At 46.5% G+C, this 14,642-nt stretch overlaps 1 protein-coding gene across 1 annotated transcript in view; it reads left to right on the top strand.

Moving 5' to 3' along the window:
• The first annotated feature begins 4,499 nt into the window (after positions 1 to 4,499).
• GLT1D1 (glycosyltransferase 1 domain containing 1) overlaps positions 4,500 to 14,642 on the top strand; it is a 41,526-nt gene continuing 31,383 nt past the window's right edge. The window contains exons 1-2 of the mRNA XM_041410292.1: positions 4,500 to 4,567; positions 12,878 to 13,026. Coding sequence (XP_041266226.1) covers positions 4,500 to 4,567; positions 12,878 to 13,026 — 217 coding nt within the window. The remainder of the gene's footprint in view (positions 4,568 to 12,877; positions 13,027 to 14,642) is intronic.

Genomic DNA, 14,642 nt, shown 5'->3' with positions numbered 1-14,642 from the left:
CTGGGCCCTGCGCTGCCGTCCTTGGTGAAAAGAGTTCTCCACGGAGAGGTGGAAGTTGTGCTTCAGTTCATGGCATCGTTCCTCATCCTGTGGCTGGGCACCACTGAAAAGAGCCGGGCACCAAGGTCTTGGCACCCACCTCTGAGATAGTTATATGCATTAAGGAGATCCCTTCTCAGCCTTCTCGAGAATAAACAGGCTTCCACATTCTCTCAAGAGATGTTCCAGACCCCAAATCATATTTTTTTTAGGTTTTTTGGTTGGTTGGTTTTTGGTTTGTGTTTTTTTTGGGGTGGGTTATTTAATGCTATAGTTAAAGATTGTCTCACAGCAAGGCCTTTCAGCAGGAGAAGGTGGTAAATGTGTGCTGGAAAAGGCTGGTTTTATATGTGGGGTTTTTGCGTGTTTTTATCTGTGTTTTTATGCGTGTTTGAGCCCGGCTCAGCACCCAGGACGTGCCTGGTGACTCAGGGGTGAGGGCACACAGGAATTATCCAGGCACACGTGGAGAGTGAACACTGATTTCGGTGGGACAAAGCACGGTTAACGTGGTGGTTAAAGTGGGAAAACATCCATCAGTGGTTGCCAGATCACAGCCCTCAGACGTGCTGCAGTTCCACCATCACACGTGTTGAGGTACAGGTTGTGAATGCATGGAACTGTCTCCAGCAGCAGATCTTAAAGTCTTGCTTTTGGCCAGAGCAAAGAGAGGTGCCCGGGTTGGGATGTGAGGCAGGGCCCACCGCCGCCCTGGGCCCTGCGCTGCCGTCCTTGGTGAAAAGAGTTCTCCACGGAGAGGTGGAATTTGTGCTTCAGTTCATGGCATCGTTCCTCATCCTGTGGCTGGGCACCACTGAAAAGAGCCGGGCACCAAGGTCTTGGCACCCACCTCTGAGACAGTTATATGCATTAAGGAGATCCCTTCTCAGCCTTCTCGAGAATAAACAGGCTTCCACATTCTCTCAAGAGATGTTCCAGACCCCAAATCATATTTTTTTTAGGTTTTTTGGTTGGTTGGTTTTTGGTTTGTGTTTTTTTTGGGGTGGGTTATTTAATGCTATAGTTAAAGATTGTCTCACAGCAAGGCCTTTCAGCAGGAGAAGGTGGTAAATGTGTGCTGGAAAAGGCTGGTTTTATATGTGGGGTTTTTGCGTGTTTTTATCTGTGTTTTTATGCGTGTTTGAGCCCGGCTCAGCACCCAGGACGTGCCTGGTGACTCAGGGGTGAGGGCACACAGGAATTATCCAGGCACACGTGGAGAGTGACCACTGATTTCCGTGGGACAAAGCACGGTTAACGTGGGAAAACATCCATCAGTGGCTGCCAGATCACAGCCCTGAGACGTGCTGCAGTTCCACCATCACACGTGTTGAGGTACAGGTTGTGAATGCATGGAACTGTCTCCAGCAGCAGATCTTAAAGTCTTGCTTTTGGCCAGAGCAAAGAGGGTAGGACACTGCTGGTTGTGTGTTTTCAGTGAAAAAGTTAAGTTCATTGACATCATGTAGTTACATACCAAACGTTCAGGCATGACTTATTTTGGAGCAGTGTTGGTAGTGGAGCAAGAGATGCTTGTAAAAGTAAATACAATCATTCAGTAATGGGCCTTTGTAAATAACATATGCCATAAAAATGACTCATTACGTATATTTGCTTTCTTAAGTAGTTAAGAAATTTCATGACAAAGGACAATGAGGAAAAAGCAACCAGCTGTACAGGCATTTCTTTGTGAACTACTGTAACATGACCAACTGTAACAAAATTGCACTCCATCTTTCCCTAGCTTAACACAGTATTGTCTTATTAACTGTGATTGTACTTTCTGAGGAGTTTAGTAATATTTTCAAAGTAATAAGGCACTTTGTCTTATTTTCCTGTTTTAGACCCTCCATAATTTACCTTGGTGAGTGAGGTGAGATTTGTGTGTTGACCTATCCCACGACTGGTACAAACACCAACAATGTGAGCAGCATTTGAAACATACATTAAAATGTTACTAAACTCCTCAGGTGCAGAGATGTGGGTACTCATTCAAATTCACAGGTTGCTGTTAGAACACACACATTCTCTCTGGAAGTACAGCAGGAAGGAGGTTTTCATTTCCCTCCAAACAACACTTAGCTGCAGTGTGTTTAAAACTTCATTGTGGTACATCCACCACCCTTTCTGAGCCCACAGTGAGCGCAGCTGTGTCTCTGCAGGAATGCATGCATGCATGTCCATGTTCTCAAACAGTGCTGAACATCTCCAGCTTATTGTTTCAGTCAAAGCCTCTATAGCATAAAGGCAGAGTTACCATAAATTGTGATAACATGTTAAGGTCTCTTTGAATGTTTCCTTTATTTCCTCTTTATCTCTCAGACTGGTTGAGTTTGCTCATTTCTCACGGAGCTGGCTTTGTCTTACTTTAATGTTTGCGTTTTTTTCTTCTTTGTGTTGCACACTAAACGTGTTGGACAGCTTTGCTAACCCAAAACGTGGCTTTCTGAGCCTCAGGCAGATAAGATACCCTGCTGCAGGGTGCCCCTGCAGAGCCTCCAGTTTTGGGTGCACAGGCTGCTCTGGGCACGCACTGCCAGAGCTGCTGGTGTGGCACACCTGGATGTTCACCTGGATGTGTCACCTGGATGTGTCACCTTGTTGTGCTAAGGCACGAAATGATGACACAGACACTGCTGCTCTCGAGGGGAACAAAAAAGAAGAACTTTATTTTCTGACTCCAACATTTATAGTTTTCCAAAGGTGACAGTGGATTGGAGGGTGACAGTGCCACCTCTCCAATGCCACTGGACAGACCAAGGGTCCATCAATTCTCTCCCCCTCCATGAAAGAATGCAAAACATAGGGTATTTACAGAACTGTGTGTGAGAAAGTTTGTTGAAAGAGAGTAAACATCAGAAGGCTTAACAAAGTCTTACAAAATCAGGGCGGCATCACCTGGACACCCTGGCACCAGCTCTGGACACCCGTGTGACACCTCCAGCTCTGTGACAGCTGAGGAGCCCAAACGTGCTCCCCATGGGCCACGTCAAGGCTGGAGTCCTGGCCAGGCTGACAAAAGCCCTCCACATCTCAGCAGGAGTGGGATTTCATGCCAGAAACACTTCTAGAATGGTGACAAAACCATTCCAGAACCAATGGTTTGGTTCTGCCTACCCTTAGATTGGCATTTACTCCGTTTTTAGCATTTCTGAAAAATGTGTTGCTCTTCAAGCTTGCAGCCAAAATTTTTAGTTCCACTGGAGTTTGAAGCGGTCTCAAGAATGCTGTAGTGAATCTAAGGAATTACTCAGTGAGATGCAGTTAACACAGCTCTGAGCATTGAGATTTGTTAGCAGAACATGAGCCTGCCTACCAAAATGTTTACAGTTTGCTAGAACCCACTCCAGTGTGTGTTTTTATCACTTCTGAACCCTCCATTTCAAAACACCTGTTAGCCTCAGAAATCCACACAAATTATTGGGAGAAGTACTGTTTCAAAAACAATTAATTCAATGTTTCTCTGCATGTGGTGTATTTTTTCTCTGTCTACCTGACAGTGAAATTTGAACAATGAGGCACTACAGGTTTTTGAAGACCACTTTTCTCTGTCTTCTCCAGCCTTTGGGGAAGCTGGCATCTATGTGACCCCACGGTGAATTACATCAGGCAATCAGACCTGGTTATGAGCAAAAAAGTGAGTTTTCTGTCCGATCAGCCTCCTTCTCATCACCACCAACGTCCTGCACCTGTTCTCAATACCTTTACAAGATGTTGGAACACGTTCAGGTGTGTCTCTACCATCAGTCACCTGTTCCCTGTTCATCTCCCAAGGGACTCCCCAAACTGGCCTCTCACCTTCCTGCCTGCTGCCCCACTCAGCTGTTCTGGCCATAATTTATCCCGAAGACTGACTTGCTGCTTTGGGATGTTGTTTTCTTCATCTGGAGTTCACGCTTGTTCTTTTTTCTTCCCCGTTTTGTTGTATCTTTGCATTCTGCCTGTTGCTGTGGTTTCCTGCCTTTTCCCTGGTCTCACACACCTGTGGTTCCGCTTCATTTTGTGACCTTCCTGATGCTGGGAGTGCTCTTTGGCCATCCCATTGCCTTACTCTTCGGACTAGCACATTCCTCTGGCTGTTCTGGTGCTTGGCATCCTACCCACATTTAGATTTTTTCCTAACGGTGTTCCTGCACCGAGCACGAGGCACCCCCAGGGTGGCATCAGGAGGCAGGGGCTGTGATGCTGCCCTGGGGAGGCCTTTGGATTAGCGTTCCCCGGCCGCGATCCGAGCATGTCATCTCAGTGCCTGCGTGACGAGGGCACACGGCGCTGTCCAGAGGGCTGGGGAGGCACCCCGGGAGCCAGGTGCCCTGTGCCCGGGAGCGCCTGGCAAGGCCGGCCCATCCCCGCCCGGGTGGGTGGCTCGGGGCCGCGGCCGCTCCGGCCCCGCTCCGCAGCGCCGTTTCCGGGACCGCGGGCAGGTGAGGCGGCGGGCGGAGCGGAGCGGAGCGGCCGCTATGAGGCTGCTGCTGCTGGCGTGTCTGCGGGCACAGACCGGCAACGCCACCACGGCCGCCAGGATCCGGTGAGTGCGGCGATGGGAAGGATGCGCTGCGCTCCGAGCCCGCCATGCGCGCCCGGCGCTGGCGCACGGCGGCGGCTCCACGGCCGGGATGTGCGGGGGGCGGCGGCTCCACGGCCGGGATGTGCGGGGGGCGGCGGCTCCATAGCCGAGATGTGCGGGGGGCGGCGGCTCCATTGCCGAGATGTGCGGGGGGCGGCGGCTCCATAGCCGCGGTGTGCGGGGGGGCAGCAGGGCAGTGCCAGGGGCAGCAGGGCAGTGCCAGGGCAGCAGGGCAGTGCCAGGGCACCAGGGCAGTGCCAGGGCAGCAGGGCAGTGCCAGGGGCAGCAGGGCAGTGCCAGGGCAGCAGGGCAGTGCCAGGGGCAGCAGGGCAGTGCCAGGGCAGCAGGGCAGTGCCAGGGGCAGCAGGGCAGTGCCAGAGCCGCTCCGGGGCTGCCCTGGCCACGGGCTGCGCCGTGCCCTCTCTGGGGATGCGGTGCTGGGAAATCACTCGGGTGAACAGAACAGCAGAGATGCTCCTGATGTCCCCGTTCAGCTTTCTCTGTGACGCGGGAAAGGGACGTGGCTGAGAGCATTGCTGCTGGGGCTTCACTCTGCGTGTCAGCTATTAGAAAAAAAAAATAATCACTATAAAAATGCAGCAATTTCCCCAATGGTTTTGTCCTCTGGAGGCCCAAAATAATGATTTGGGATCAGCTTATCTAAAAGTTGCCTACAGTTTAGTTGTTCATCTTCGGATGAATCTCTTGGGATATTCTGCTATTACAAGATTTCCCTGACCTTGATCTGTGCATTATCTCAGCTGTGATGTTATGCACAGAAGCATCCTCAGACGTTAAGGTTTCACACTGCTTGTGTCACACCAAGTGCAGCCTTAGACTTCTGCAGGGCTGCTCTGGTGTCTAAGGTGCTGGTAGGACCTCTCTGCTGGTCCTGCCAGTCACCCAGGCACTGGGGGTAGAAACTCCAGACAAGGCTGAAGGTTTTGCCATTATAAAACAATAAATGTTACCAAAATTTTGAGACAAAACAAGTAAATTATTTATGTGTGTATATAATGTATATATATTATATATATATGTATATTTATATATATATATTTTATATATACATGTATTTTAATATATAATATATATATTTATATATATATTATATATACACATATATATTTCTTTTTATGCCTGCATGTTCCAGCCAAGTTCCTGTGGCATTCTGCATTTCCTTTCATGTCTTACCCTTTGCTCTCACTGGATAGTACAAGGCTAGTTATTGTTGGGCACATCACTGCTCATCTTTCCTCTATAAGGTTATTTACCTTTACAAATTAAATATTTACTTACCTTTTTCTTCAATTCCACTTTGAGGGAAGTCAGACGTACATTTAGACTGGAGCTGTTCGGAGTTAATCTAGTGGAAAGCAGTTTTGCATTGTTCCTAGTTAAAATAAGTCTGAATAAGCCAAAAAAACAAATGCTGATATGTTATATCAAACTCTTTTAATTGCAGATATTGATAGTGAATATGTGAGGTACAGTGGCTGAGCACATCTCCAGTGCCCTGTGCCCAGCACAGCCACCCACTGCAGCATCCTGCTGCTCCCTGGGAATTCCTTACCCAAAGTGTGGGAATTTCTTGCCCAAAGTGTGGCTTACCCAAAGTGTGGGAATTCCTTACCCAAAGTGTGGGAATTCCTTACCCAAAGTGTGGGAATTCCTTATCCAAAATGTGGGAATTCCTTACACAAAGTGGACGCTGCTTTCTCAGGCCCACAGACCTTCAAACAGAAAGAAAATAATGAAAGATAAACTTAATTAATGTTCACCATAAAGCTGGGCAAAGGATTCCAGCAGAAGCAGCTTTTGAGGATAACTTGTGTCGTGTTCAGTTCCTCTCTTATCACCTGCTGTAAATGATATTTATTGAAATAATATAAATGAGCCTTCGGGGAAAGAAAATTCTGATCAGGGAAAAAGTAAAGAGTATTAGCCCAAAGTGTGGGAATTCCTTATCCAAAATGTGGGAATTCCTTACACAAAGTGGACGCTGCTTTCTCAGGCCCACAGACCTTCAAACAGAAAGAAAATAATGAAAGATAAACTTAATTAATGTTCACCATAAAGCTGGGCAAAGGATTCCAGCAGAAGCAGCTTTTGAGGATAACTTGTGTCGTGTTCAGTTCCTCTCTTATCACCTGCTGTAAATGATATTTATTGAAATAATATAAATGAGCCTTCGGGGAAAGAAAATTCTGATCAGGGAAAAAGTAAAGAGTATTAGCTAGCAATGAATTCCATCTTCCGGACTAAAAGGGTAGGCAGGTCATCACCAAAACCATCCTGTGCAGATATTTCTATGCAGAACTGGTTTTCTTAAGACTTTATGCCATGAAAAAAACCCCACAAAACCTCTGTGTGTGGCCAAAGGCTTGGCTGTGTCACTTCTAACACTAATCTGCCACACCTGAGTTTGTGTGCACGTGGTAAACTCTGTGTCATGTATATAACTACATATTCTAATTAATATTGCCCTCAGCTGTGGCTGTGTGCGTGCTTAGGGAGTTTTGTTCATTTTTTTAAAAATGTTGAACTTTTGGTTAAATATAAATGAAACAATGACGTTGGCTCCGGGTTGAACACTTGCCAGCACAGATTAATTTTATGGCTTAATATCACAGTGTGTGCTCTGTTTATGGTATTACAGCTCTTCCAATAACTGCTTCATCTTGTCATAAATAAGATCCTCATTTCCTGAGTTTAAAGTAAGCGGTGACAAAGGTACCAGAATCTAATTTGGCTAAAAATCAACTTGCTAAAACAAGTGGTATAATGAATGTGCTGTGGGCTTTCTTCCTATTGGTGTGCATCATCTTTAATCACCTTAAAAAACATGAGCAATGAATAAATACAGCACTAAGCAAAAGTCTGTGCTTAGGCTGCCATTGTTCACCCTTAGAAATGAGATCAAAGAGGCTGTCAAGGAAGAAAAGAAATTACTCTTCCCTGCCCCTTGAAATGTTTTGTTCATCTTTTATTACTTGGGAGTAAGGAGGAATAGAAATCTGGAATTAATAGGTTAATTAGAAAGATTTAGATTAACTGTTTTGCCAATATGTAAATGTTTTTGGAGAGGGAGAAATTGTTTTGGCTCTCATTAACTGGCCAGTTGAGACAGCCATTCTGTAAATCTCCAGGTAATCAGCTGCAAGAGAATTAAAACCACAAATCCAACGGTGCTTATCATTCCTCTGGACAATTGGTTTTGAGCTTAGACATTTACTGGAGTAATTCAGTAATCCAAACGTTTCTGCTATTTTGTTTTGCCCTGTGTGCCAGGGTTGGAATCCCACAGGGGAACACTCCCAGGGCAGGGGATCCTCCTGTCCTCAGGGCAGCTGTGGGAGCTCCTGCACCTCCCTGCTGGGGCATCCCTGCTGGGACATCCCTGCTGGGACATCCCTGCTGGGACATCCCTGCTGGGGCATCCCTGCTCAGGCTGGGGCATCCCTGCTGGGACATTCCTGCTGGGACATTCCTGCTGGGACATTCCTGCTGGGACATTCCTGCTGGGACATCCATGCCCAGGTTGGGACATCCCTGCTGAGACATCCCTGCTGGGACATTCCTGCTCAGGTTGGGGCATCCCTGCTGGGGCATCCCTGCTGGCACATTCCTGCTGGGACATTCCTGCTCAGGCTGGGACATCCTGCTGGGACATTCCTGCTGGCTCTGCTCAGGCTGGGACATCCCTGCTGGGACATCCCTGCCCAGGCTGGGACATCCTGCTGGGACATCCATGCCCAGGTTGGGACATCCCTGCTGGGACATCCCTGCTGGGGCATCCCTGCTGGGGCATCCCTGCTGGGGCATCCCTGCTGGAACATCCCTGCTGGGACACCCCTGCTGGGGCATTCCTGCTGGGACATCCCTGCCCAGACTGGGACATCCTGCTGGGACATCCCTGCTGGGGCATCCCTGCTGGGGCATCCCTGCTGGGGCATCCCTGCTGGGGCATCCCTGCTGGGGCATCCCTGCTGGGGCATCCCTGCTGGGGCATCCCTGCTGGGGCATCCCTGCTGGGGCATCCCTGCTGGGGCATCCCTGCTGGGGCATCCCTGCTGGGGCATCCCTGCTGGGGCATCCCTGCTGGGGCATCCCTGCTGGGGCATCCCTGCTGGGGCATCCCTGCTGGGGCATTCCTGCTCAGGCTGGGGCATTTCTGCTGGGACATTCCTGCTGGGGACATCCATGCCCACGTTGGGACATCCCTGCTGGGGCATCCCTGCTGGCTGGGACATCCTGCTGGGACATCCCTGCTGGCTGTGTGGCCATTCCCAGAGCAGGGACCTTCAGGCCAGCTGTTGATGTGCACCTTGGCATGAGATCCATCGCTGACACGGGCTGCCCTCGGTAGCACCAGGCTTGCACTGCAAGAACTGTTTGTGACACGGGTTTAAGCTTTGCAGAGCTCTTTGCTCCTTCCAAAGCTCAGTTACTGACTTCAGAACACAGAGACAGGAGGAGCTGGTCCCCATCCTCGCTCACATTTTTAATTTCTGTGGGTCACAGTGAACTTTATTCATCGTTCACTCATGCCAATGCAATTTCTCTGTGTTGCTTCAAGGAGAAGCTTGGGAGGGAAATGAAGCGAAGGACATGTTGTTTTAACAATTCTGAAAAAATAAGATCATTTACAAAGAAAACAGGAGATCAGGCAGGGTTTCAACTCGTGTAATTTGGTGAGCTTCAGTGGGAATTGTGAGTATTCAGGTCTGGCCAAGTTTCTGAGAGGCAGTGGGATGACTCTGCTCCCTTAACAAGCTCTGAATTGTGCCATATACATTTAACAGTAGTTGGTGCACAGCTGCTGTGCAGAACAGACAGCTGAGGGAAAGAGATAATTAATATTTTTGGATGAAGCCTATTTTGTGCCATTCAAGAAGTGTCAGTGTATCCACCTACCAGGAGCTTTTTGGAAATCAAACATTCTTTGTCTACAAGTAATTCCGTTAAATCAGTATCAGTTGAAATTTAGAATGTAAATGTTTCTGAAAGGAAGACATCACTGAAAACAGAGCAAGTTTCACAGCCATGATACCTTAGCAATAAGCACACTTTTAACTCCTGTGCCTTCTCATCAGCCAGGCTGTGTTTGCAACTCTAAAGCTGTTTCCTTAAATGCAAACCTGTGAACTGCAGATTGATGCTGAAGGAAGGGAGACTGCTAGCCAGGAGAAGTGAGAAGCAGTGATCAATTATGTAGGGAATAAAAAACTAAACATTGTAAAATATCGCTTGGTGTTCCATAGATGAGTTAGAGAAAAATGTTTTCTGTATAGAAATCTCAAAGTGAAGATGGGTCAGAAAAGGTTTGTACCTTTTAGCAAGGTCTCTGCACACAGTGGAGATCCAGAGAACACTCTTGAAAGTTTCACTTACAAGCTTTGTGATTTCCAAAGAATAGAAAAAATGTACCAAAAAAGAGAGAAATTAATTTCCTGAATGCTGAAATGAGAGGGACTGGGAAATACTTTGTCCAATACTCAGGTGTGTATAAATATCAGAGTAAGCAGTGGCAGTATAATGTACTTCTAAAAATGCTCTTCCACATTTACTGAATGGCTGGACTTCTCCCTGATGCTTTCTGCTGAGGAAAACACCCAAAATCTGGGAGCTGACAGCTCAACTCTACTTTAGAAATGTTATTTCCCCAAGTCATGGCATTGGCTTCCACAAGAGTTTCAGCAGAAGGGAAGAATGTGGCAAGGCCAATTCTAGATCCCAGCAACATTCAGGGTTTGTTGGGACATGTGGGAATTATCTCCTGTATTAAGAGCTGTGATAGAGAGAAAATGTAGCCTTGAGATTTGGCATTTCCAGTGTTGTCTTGGATCCCCAGACTGCAGGAGCTGGGTTAATTTTTATTTCTCATTCACGAGGCATTTGTTCATGAAATGGCAGAATAACGTGGACGGACGTTTGCCAGGAGCAGGACAGATCTGGGTGATGTGTCCCCTCTGCCTTGCCTTCCTTCAGGGACATCTGGGGCTTCACACACAGATCAGTCTTCCCAAAAAAATTCCCCTGCAGTAACTTTGCGGCGCTCCCCGATCGTGTTCCTTGGTAACAGCATATGTGTGAAAATCAGTCTGCTTTTTTTGGCTGTAAGGATGAAAAGCCATTTAGAAAATATGAAAATAACGCTGTAAATTTCAGCACTTAAATACTACCCAATAACTCAGCTCTACACACGTGTATTTGCATAGATGCATCATTTGAAGGTTGTGATTAATGATCTCAAACCCAGTGGAATGTTTAGGGGCTCAAGGCGTCTTTAAATCTGGGAATTTGAATTATTCTGGGAATATTTGCTTATTTTTCCTTCTAAAGATGTATGCAAATATTTTTACGTGCTCCTGAGTAGAATAAAAATCTGTTAAAAAACAAAAAATGGAAGTTGTAGAGGTAATGCACAATCTCTGAGCCTTGGAACACTTGAGGAAGTCCCTCTCTGTTTACTGCAGAAGCAGCTGTCGTTCCCCAGGGAGGCTGGAGCTCTGGAAAGTGTGCAGGAGAGGCAGTCATCCCTACTCTATTTCAAAAAAAAAAACAACCCCACTTTGGATTGGAATTCCTGGCTGAGTTTCTTGATTCCTGATGTCCTGAGAGAGTTATTTTCAAATTAATTGTAATATGCAAACATATTGCTTGTACATGATAGTGATTTATGGTAATTGGAATACTGATGGGAGAAAAAAAATCCTTTCAGACCATTTAATGAGCACCTGTGAAATTACGGAGTGCACGCAGGAGCATCCCGAGGATTTGCCCAGGAGATTTTCCCTCCACAGCTGGGAGATTTGGGCATCAGTGTTGTGAAATAAATGGAGAGCCTCTTTCAGGAGCAAGGCAGGTGCTTGGAACCAGCTCATGGGGCAGCTGCTGGGAGGAATTGCTCAGCAGCATCAGTAAGGAGCTTAAAATGTGGCTGTGTTTTATTATTTATTAGCATTTGTCATAATCGATTGGTCTTGTTTGGAACAGTGGAATGAAAGGGGTTTCTTTTTGGGTTTTCTTTTTAGGAACAAACCCAGCACCATATGTTGTGCCACGGAGCTCTGTCTGACACATGCTAGCACGTTCCTTCCACGGCCTCCAGACATTTCACAGCATTTTAGCACCAGTTTCTGCAGGATGACTAACTTCTGCAGCACAGAAAATCACATTTCTTGGGAGGCTGTGCAATAATGAGGAAATGAAAGCTGACGTGATCCAGGCAGTCAATGAGCTAGCAGGATTTTAATGCCAGGACAATTAACACACAATGAGAAATCAATCGGCTGCCACAATACGGGATAAGCAGAGAAGGTTCTTGTGGTGAGTTTGTGATCCTGGCAATGCAAACTCCTTGTCAGCAGACACAATTTGCTCCTGTGTGGCTCTGGCTGATGCTCCTGGGAGCATTGACAGCTGGTTCTGGTGTCAGGGGAGGAGTGAGGCTGTCTGTAATCAATCAATCAATCAATCAATCCTTGGCTGCCTTTGCAGCAGTGTTTTCATGTGAGAACCACTGCATGTAAAGGTGATGGCTAAGCTGACTGGCAGGGGTTTGTTGCTGGATTTGTTGTTTTTTTCTTTTTGGAATTGAGATTTTTAAAGCAGGCTGTGAAGGTGTTTGTGTAATTGTGTATTTGCTTATACTTCAATTATCCTTTGCCTGGTTTATAAATGGGTGAGCTGAGACAAGAAGCAATTAAACCCACCATCAAACAGAAGGGGAACTCATTTCAGCTCTCTGGCTTTCTTGATGCATTCCTTTTTGATGTTCTGCATTTCTAGTGGCATTGACTAGCTGGACATGTTTGTGCTTTCTTCACTTGTGTCCTGTCTGCAGAACAAGGGGCTGAGAATCTCTGAGAGCGAGGTCTGACACAAAAATTCTGACACAAAAATTCTGACACCTCCCTTCAAAAGGAGGGTTTCAGATAATAAGTTGAGTCAGGAAGGGTCCTGGGATTACTTCACTTTATCTGGTTTTTGGAAGCTGTGTTGCTCAGGCTTGGCCCATGCAGTGTTACCTTGCTTGGAAGCGTGCCTGTGGCTTCACAGTGGTGAAGATAACAAATGTCTTCCAGGAGAAAAAAAAACCCAGCCTTGTGAAAAGCTCCTGGTTGCTTGAACAAAGAAGGCATCAAGTTGAAAGTCAGAGCAAAGTTTAAGGAAAAACGTTTTGATTAAGTTGGCTTCGTACACTGGTGTGCCTATAACATTAATAGTGACTTCTTTATTCTTTTTCTGTTTGTTCCCATGATGAAGGAATCATCTACATGCTGCAGGTCACATCTGTGTCCTTAAAGATGCTTTCATGTATGAAAGTCCAGCTGAAGTAGCAAACCTGACCTGCTCAGACAAGTTTGATGCAGCCCTGGCCATTCACCTCTATAAAGGAGGCAGACTGCTGCAAGGTAATCCTCCTTCTGCTTTGCAATAAAAATACCTGCCAGGAAAGTCCTGCCAGGGAAGAGAGTGAATCCTCACTGCCACAAATGGCTGGAAATGTGTAAACCCACAGAGAATATCCTCACTCTGTTTATCCACTTCAGCAAACGTTCAGGAATGCTAAAAACCCCTCTCAATGGGAGATCTGATAGAGAGAGAGAGCTAAATAAATGTACTTTTAAACCACATAGTGCTTCTGATAATTAAGTACTTTAACTCCATCAGGATGAGAGCATTACATGAACATCAGGATCCTTTCAGCAAATGTGTTCTTTCAGAGGACAATGGCTTGGCTAAGTAGAGCTGGGCTCAAATGGAAGAAAGCAGGGAGGCTAATTTGATTTTTCTGCTCAAAAATGAGTCAGGGTTTTCCGACGTGAAGCGCCATTCCTGTCAGCTAAACTGTCGGAGACAGGATGTTATCAGACAAAGAACAAAATCCTCTGTTCTCTCTAGCCACGTGGAACCAGTTTCCAGCCTGCCACTAATGATACACTGGAAGCACTGGGAATTACAGAAATTACAGGCAGGCGCCTGCTGGAACTGCAAGTGTGCATCCTGAGCTGAGAGCTGGGGGTGTCACAGGAACTGGGGGCTGCAACGGAGCTCTGCAATTCCCACTGCTGCCAGGGCCACTTCTGCTCCCTGCTCAGGCCTTCAGCAGTGCCCCCTTTGTCCTGGGATTGCAGACAGCCTGAGTTGGGCTGTCTGCCCTGCCTGGGGTTCTTGTGTTCCAGAGGGGCTCTGACTTCAGCAGGGACCTGAAACACAAATACAAAATAAGTCTGTGAAATGGGCTGTGCTCACACAGGGGTTAAGGCTTGCTGGAACATAGAGATGAGTGGTTTTGTGACAACAGCTTGAATTGGTTTGGAGGAGGCTTATGGCAAGTCTGAGCACCATCTTTTTTGGGGGGGATTTTTGCTGAGGAACAAAGGATAAAGTTGAATTTTAACTGTTTATTGGAGTAAGATTTTACTGGAGTTTAACTTCCATGGCAATGCCTGAATGCTGTTGTCTTTTCAAAGCCCCAAGTGACCTGTAAAGCCTGACACTTCACAAAACCCCAGGAATTTAAATAAATCAGTTACACTGTTCTAAATGTATGTGCAGTGACAGAAAGAAAAAGAAACCAAAAATCTCTGAAGGGCAGGACAGTGATAGTAAGATTGCTGAGGTGATTAAAGTGTAAAGGTTATTGCAGACTTCTGGGAGGAAAAAAGGGATTCAGAGAACATTCCTGGAATGTTTAGAGTCCTGGAACATTTAGAAATTTAGAGATTGCACTACCAGTGCTGCCACACTATTGATCTGTTTGGCCTCCTCCTGGAAATTCTGTTTACAGGATCAACACACGTACTGGATGACATAATAATTATTCACTTTTAAATTTATTGAAGAGGCAGTGCATGTTTTATGTGGTGTTGCAGACAGCCTGTCTCTGGAAGATCAGAGGCAGTGGGGCTGTGATAGTGCACATTAATTCCCTCCACCTGCAAACATTAGAGCAGAACATCAACAAATGCCAAGGAAATTCTCCAAGTAGCCAGGATGGTAATTAGTCTTTCATTCTTTTTGCTTG

This window comes from Onychostruthus taczanowskii, unplaced genomic scaffold (genome assembly GCF_017590055.1).
Source record: "Onychostruthus taczanowskii isolate IOZ18803 unplaced genomic scaffold, ASM1759005v1 scaffold32, whole genome shotgun sequence".
NCBI classification, from domain to species: Eukaryota; Metazoa; Chordata; class Aves; order Passeriformes; family Passeridae; genus Onychostruthus; species Onychostruthus taczanowskii.
This window is presented reverse-complemented; position numbering and strand designations above follow the sequence as displayed.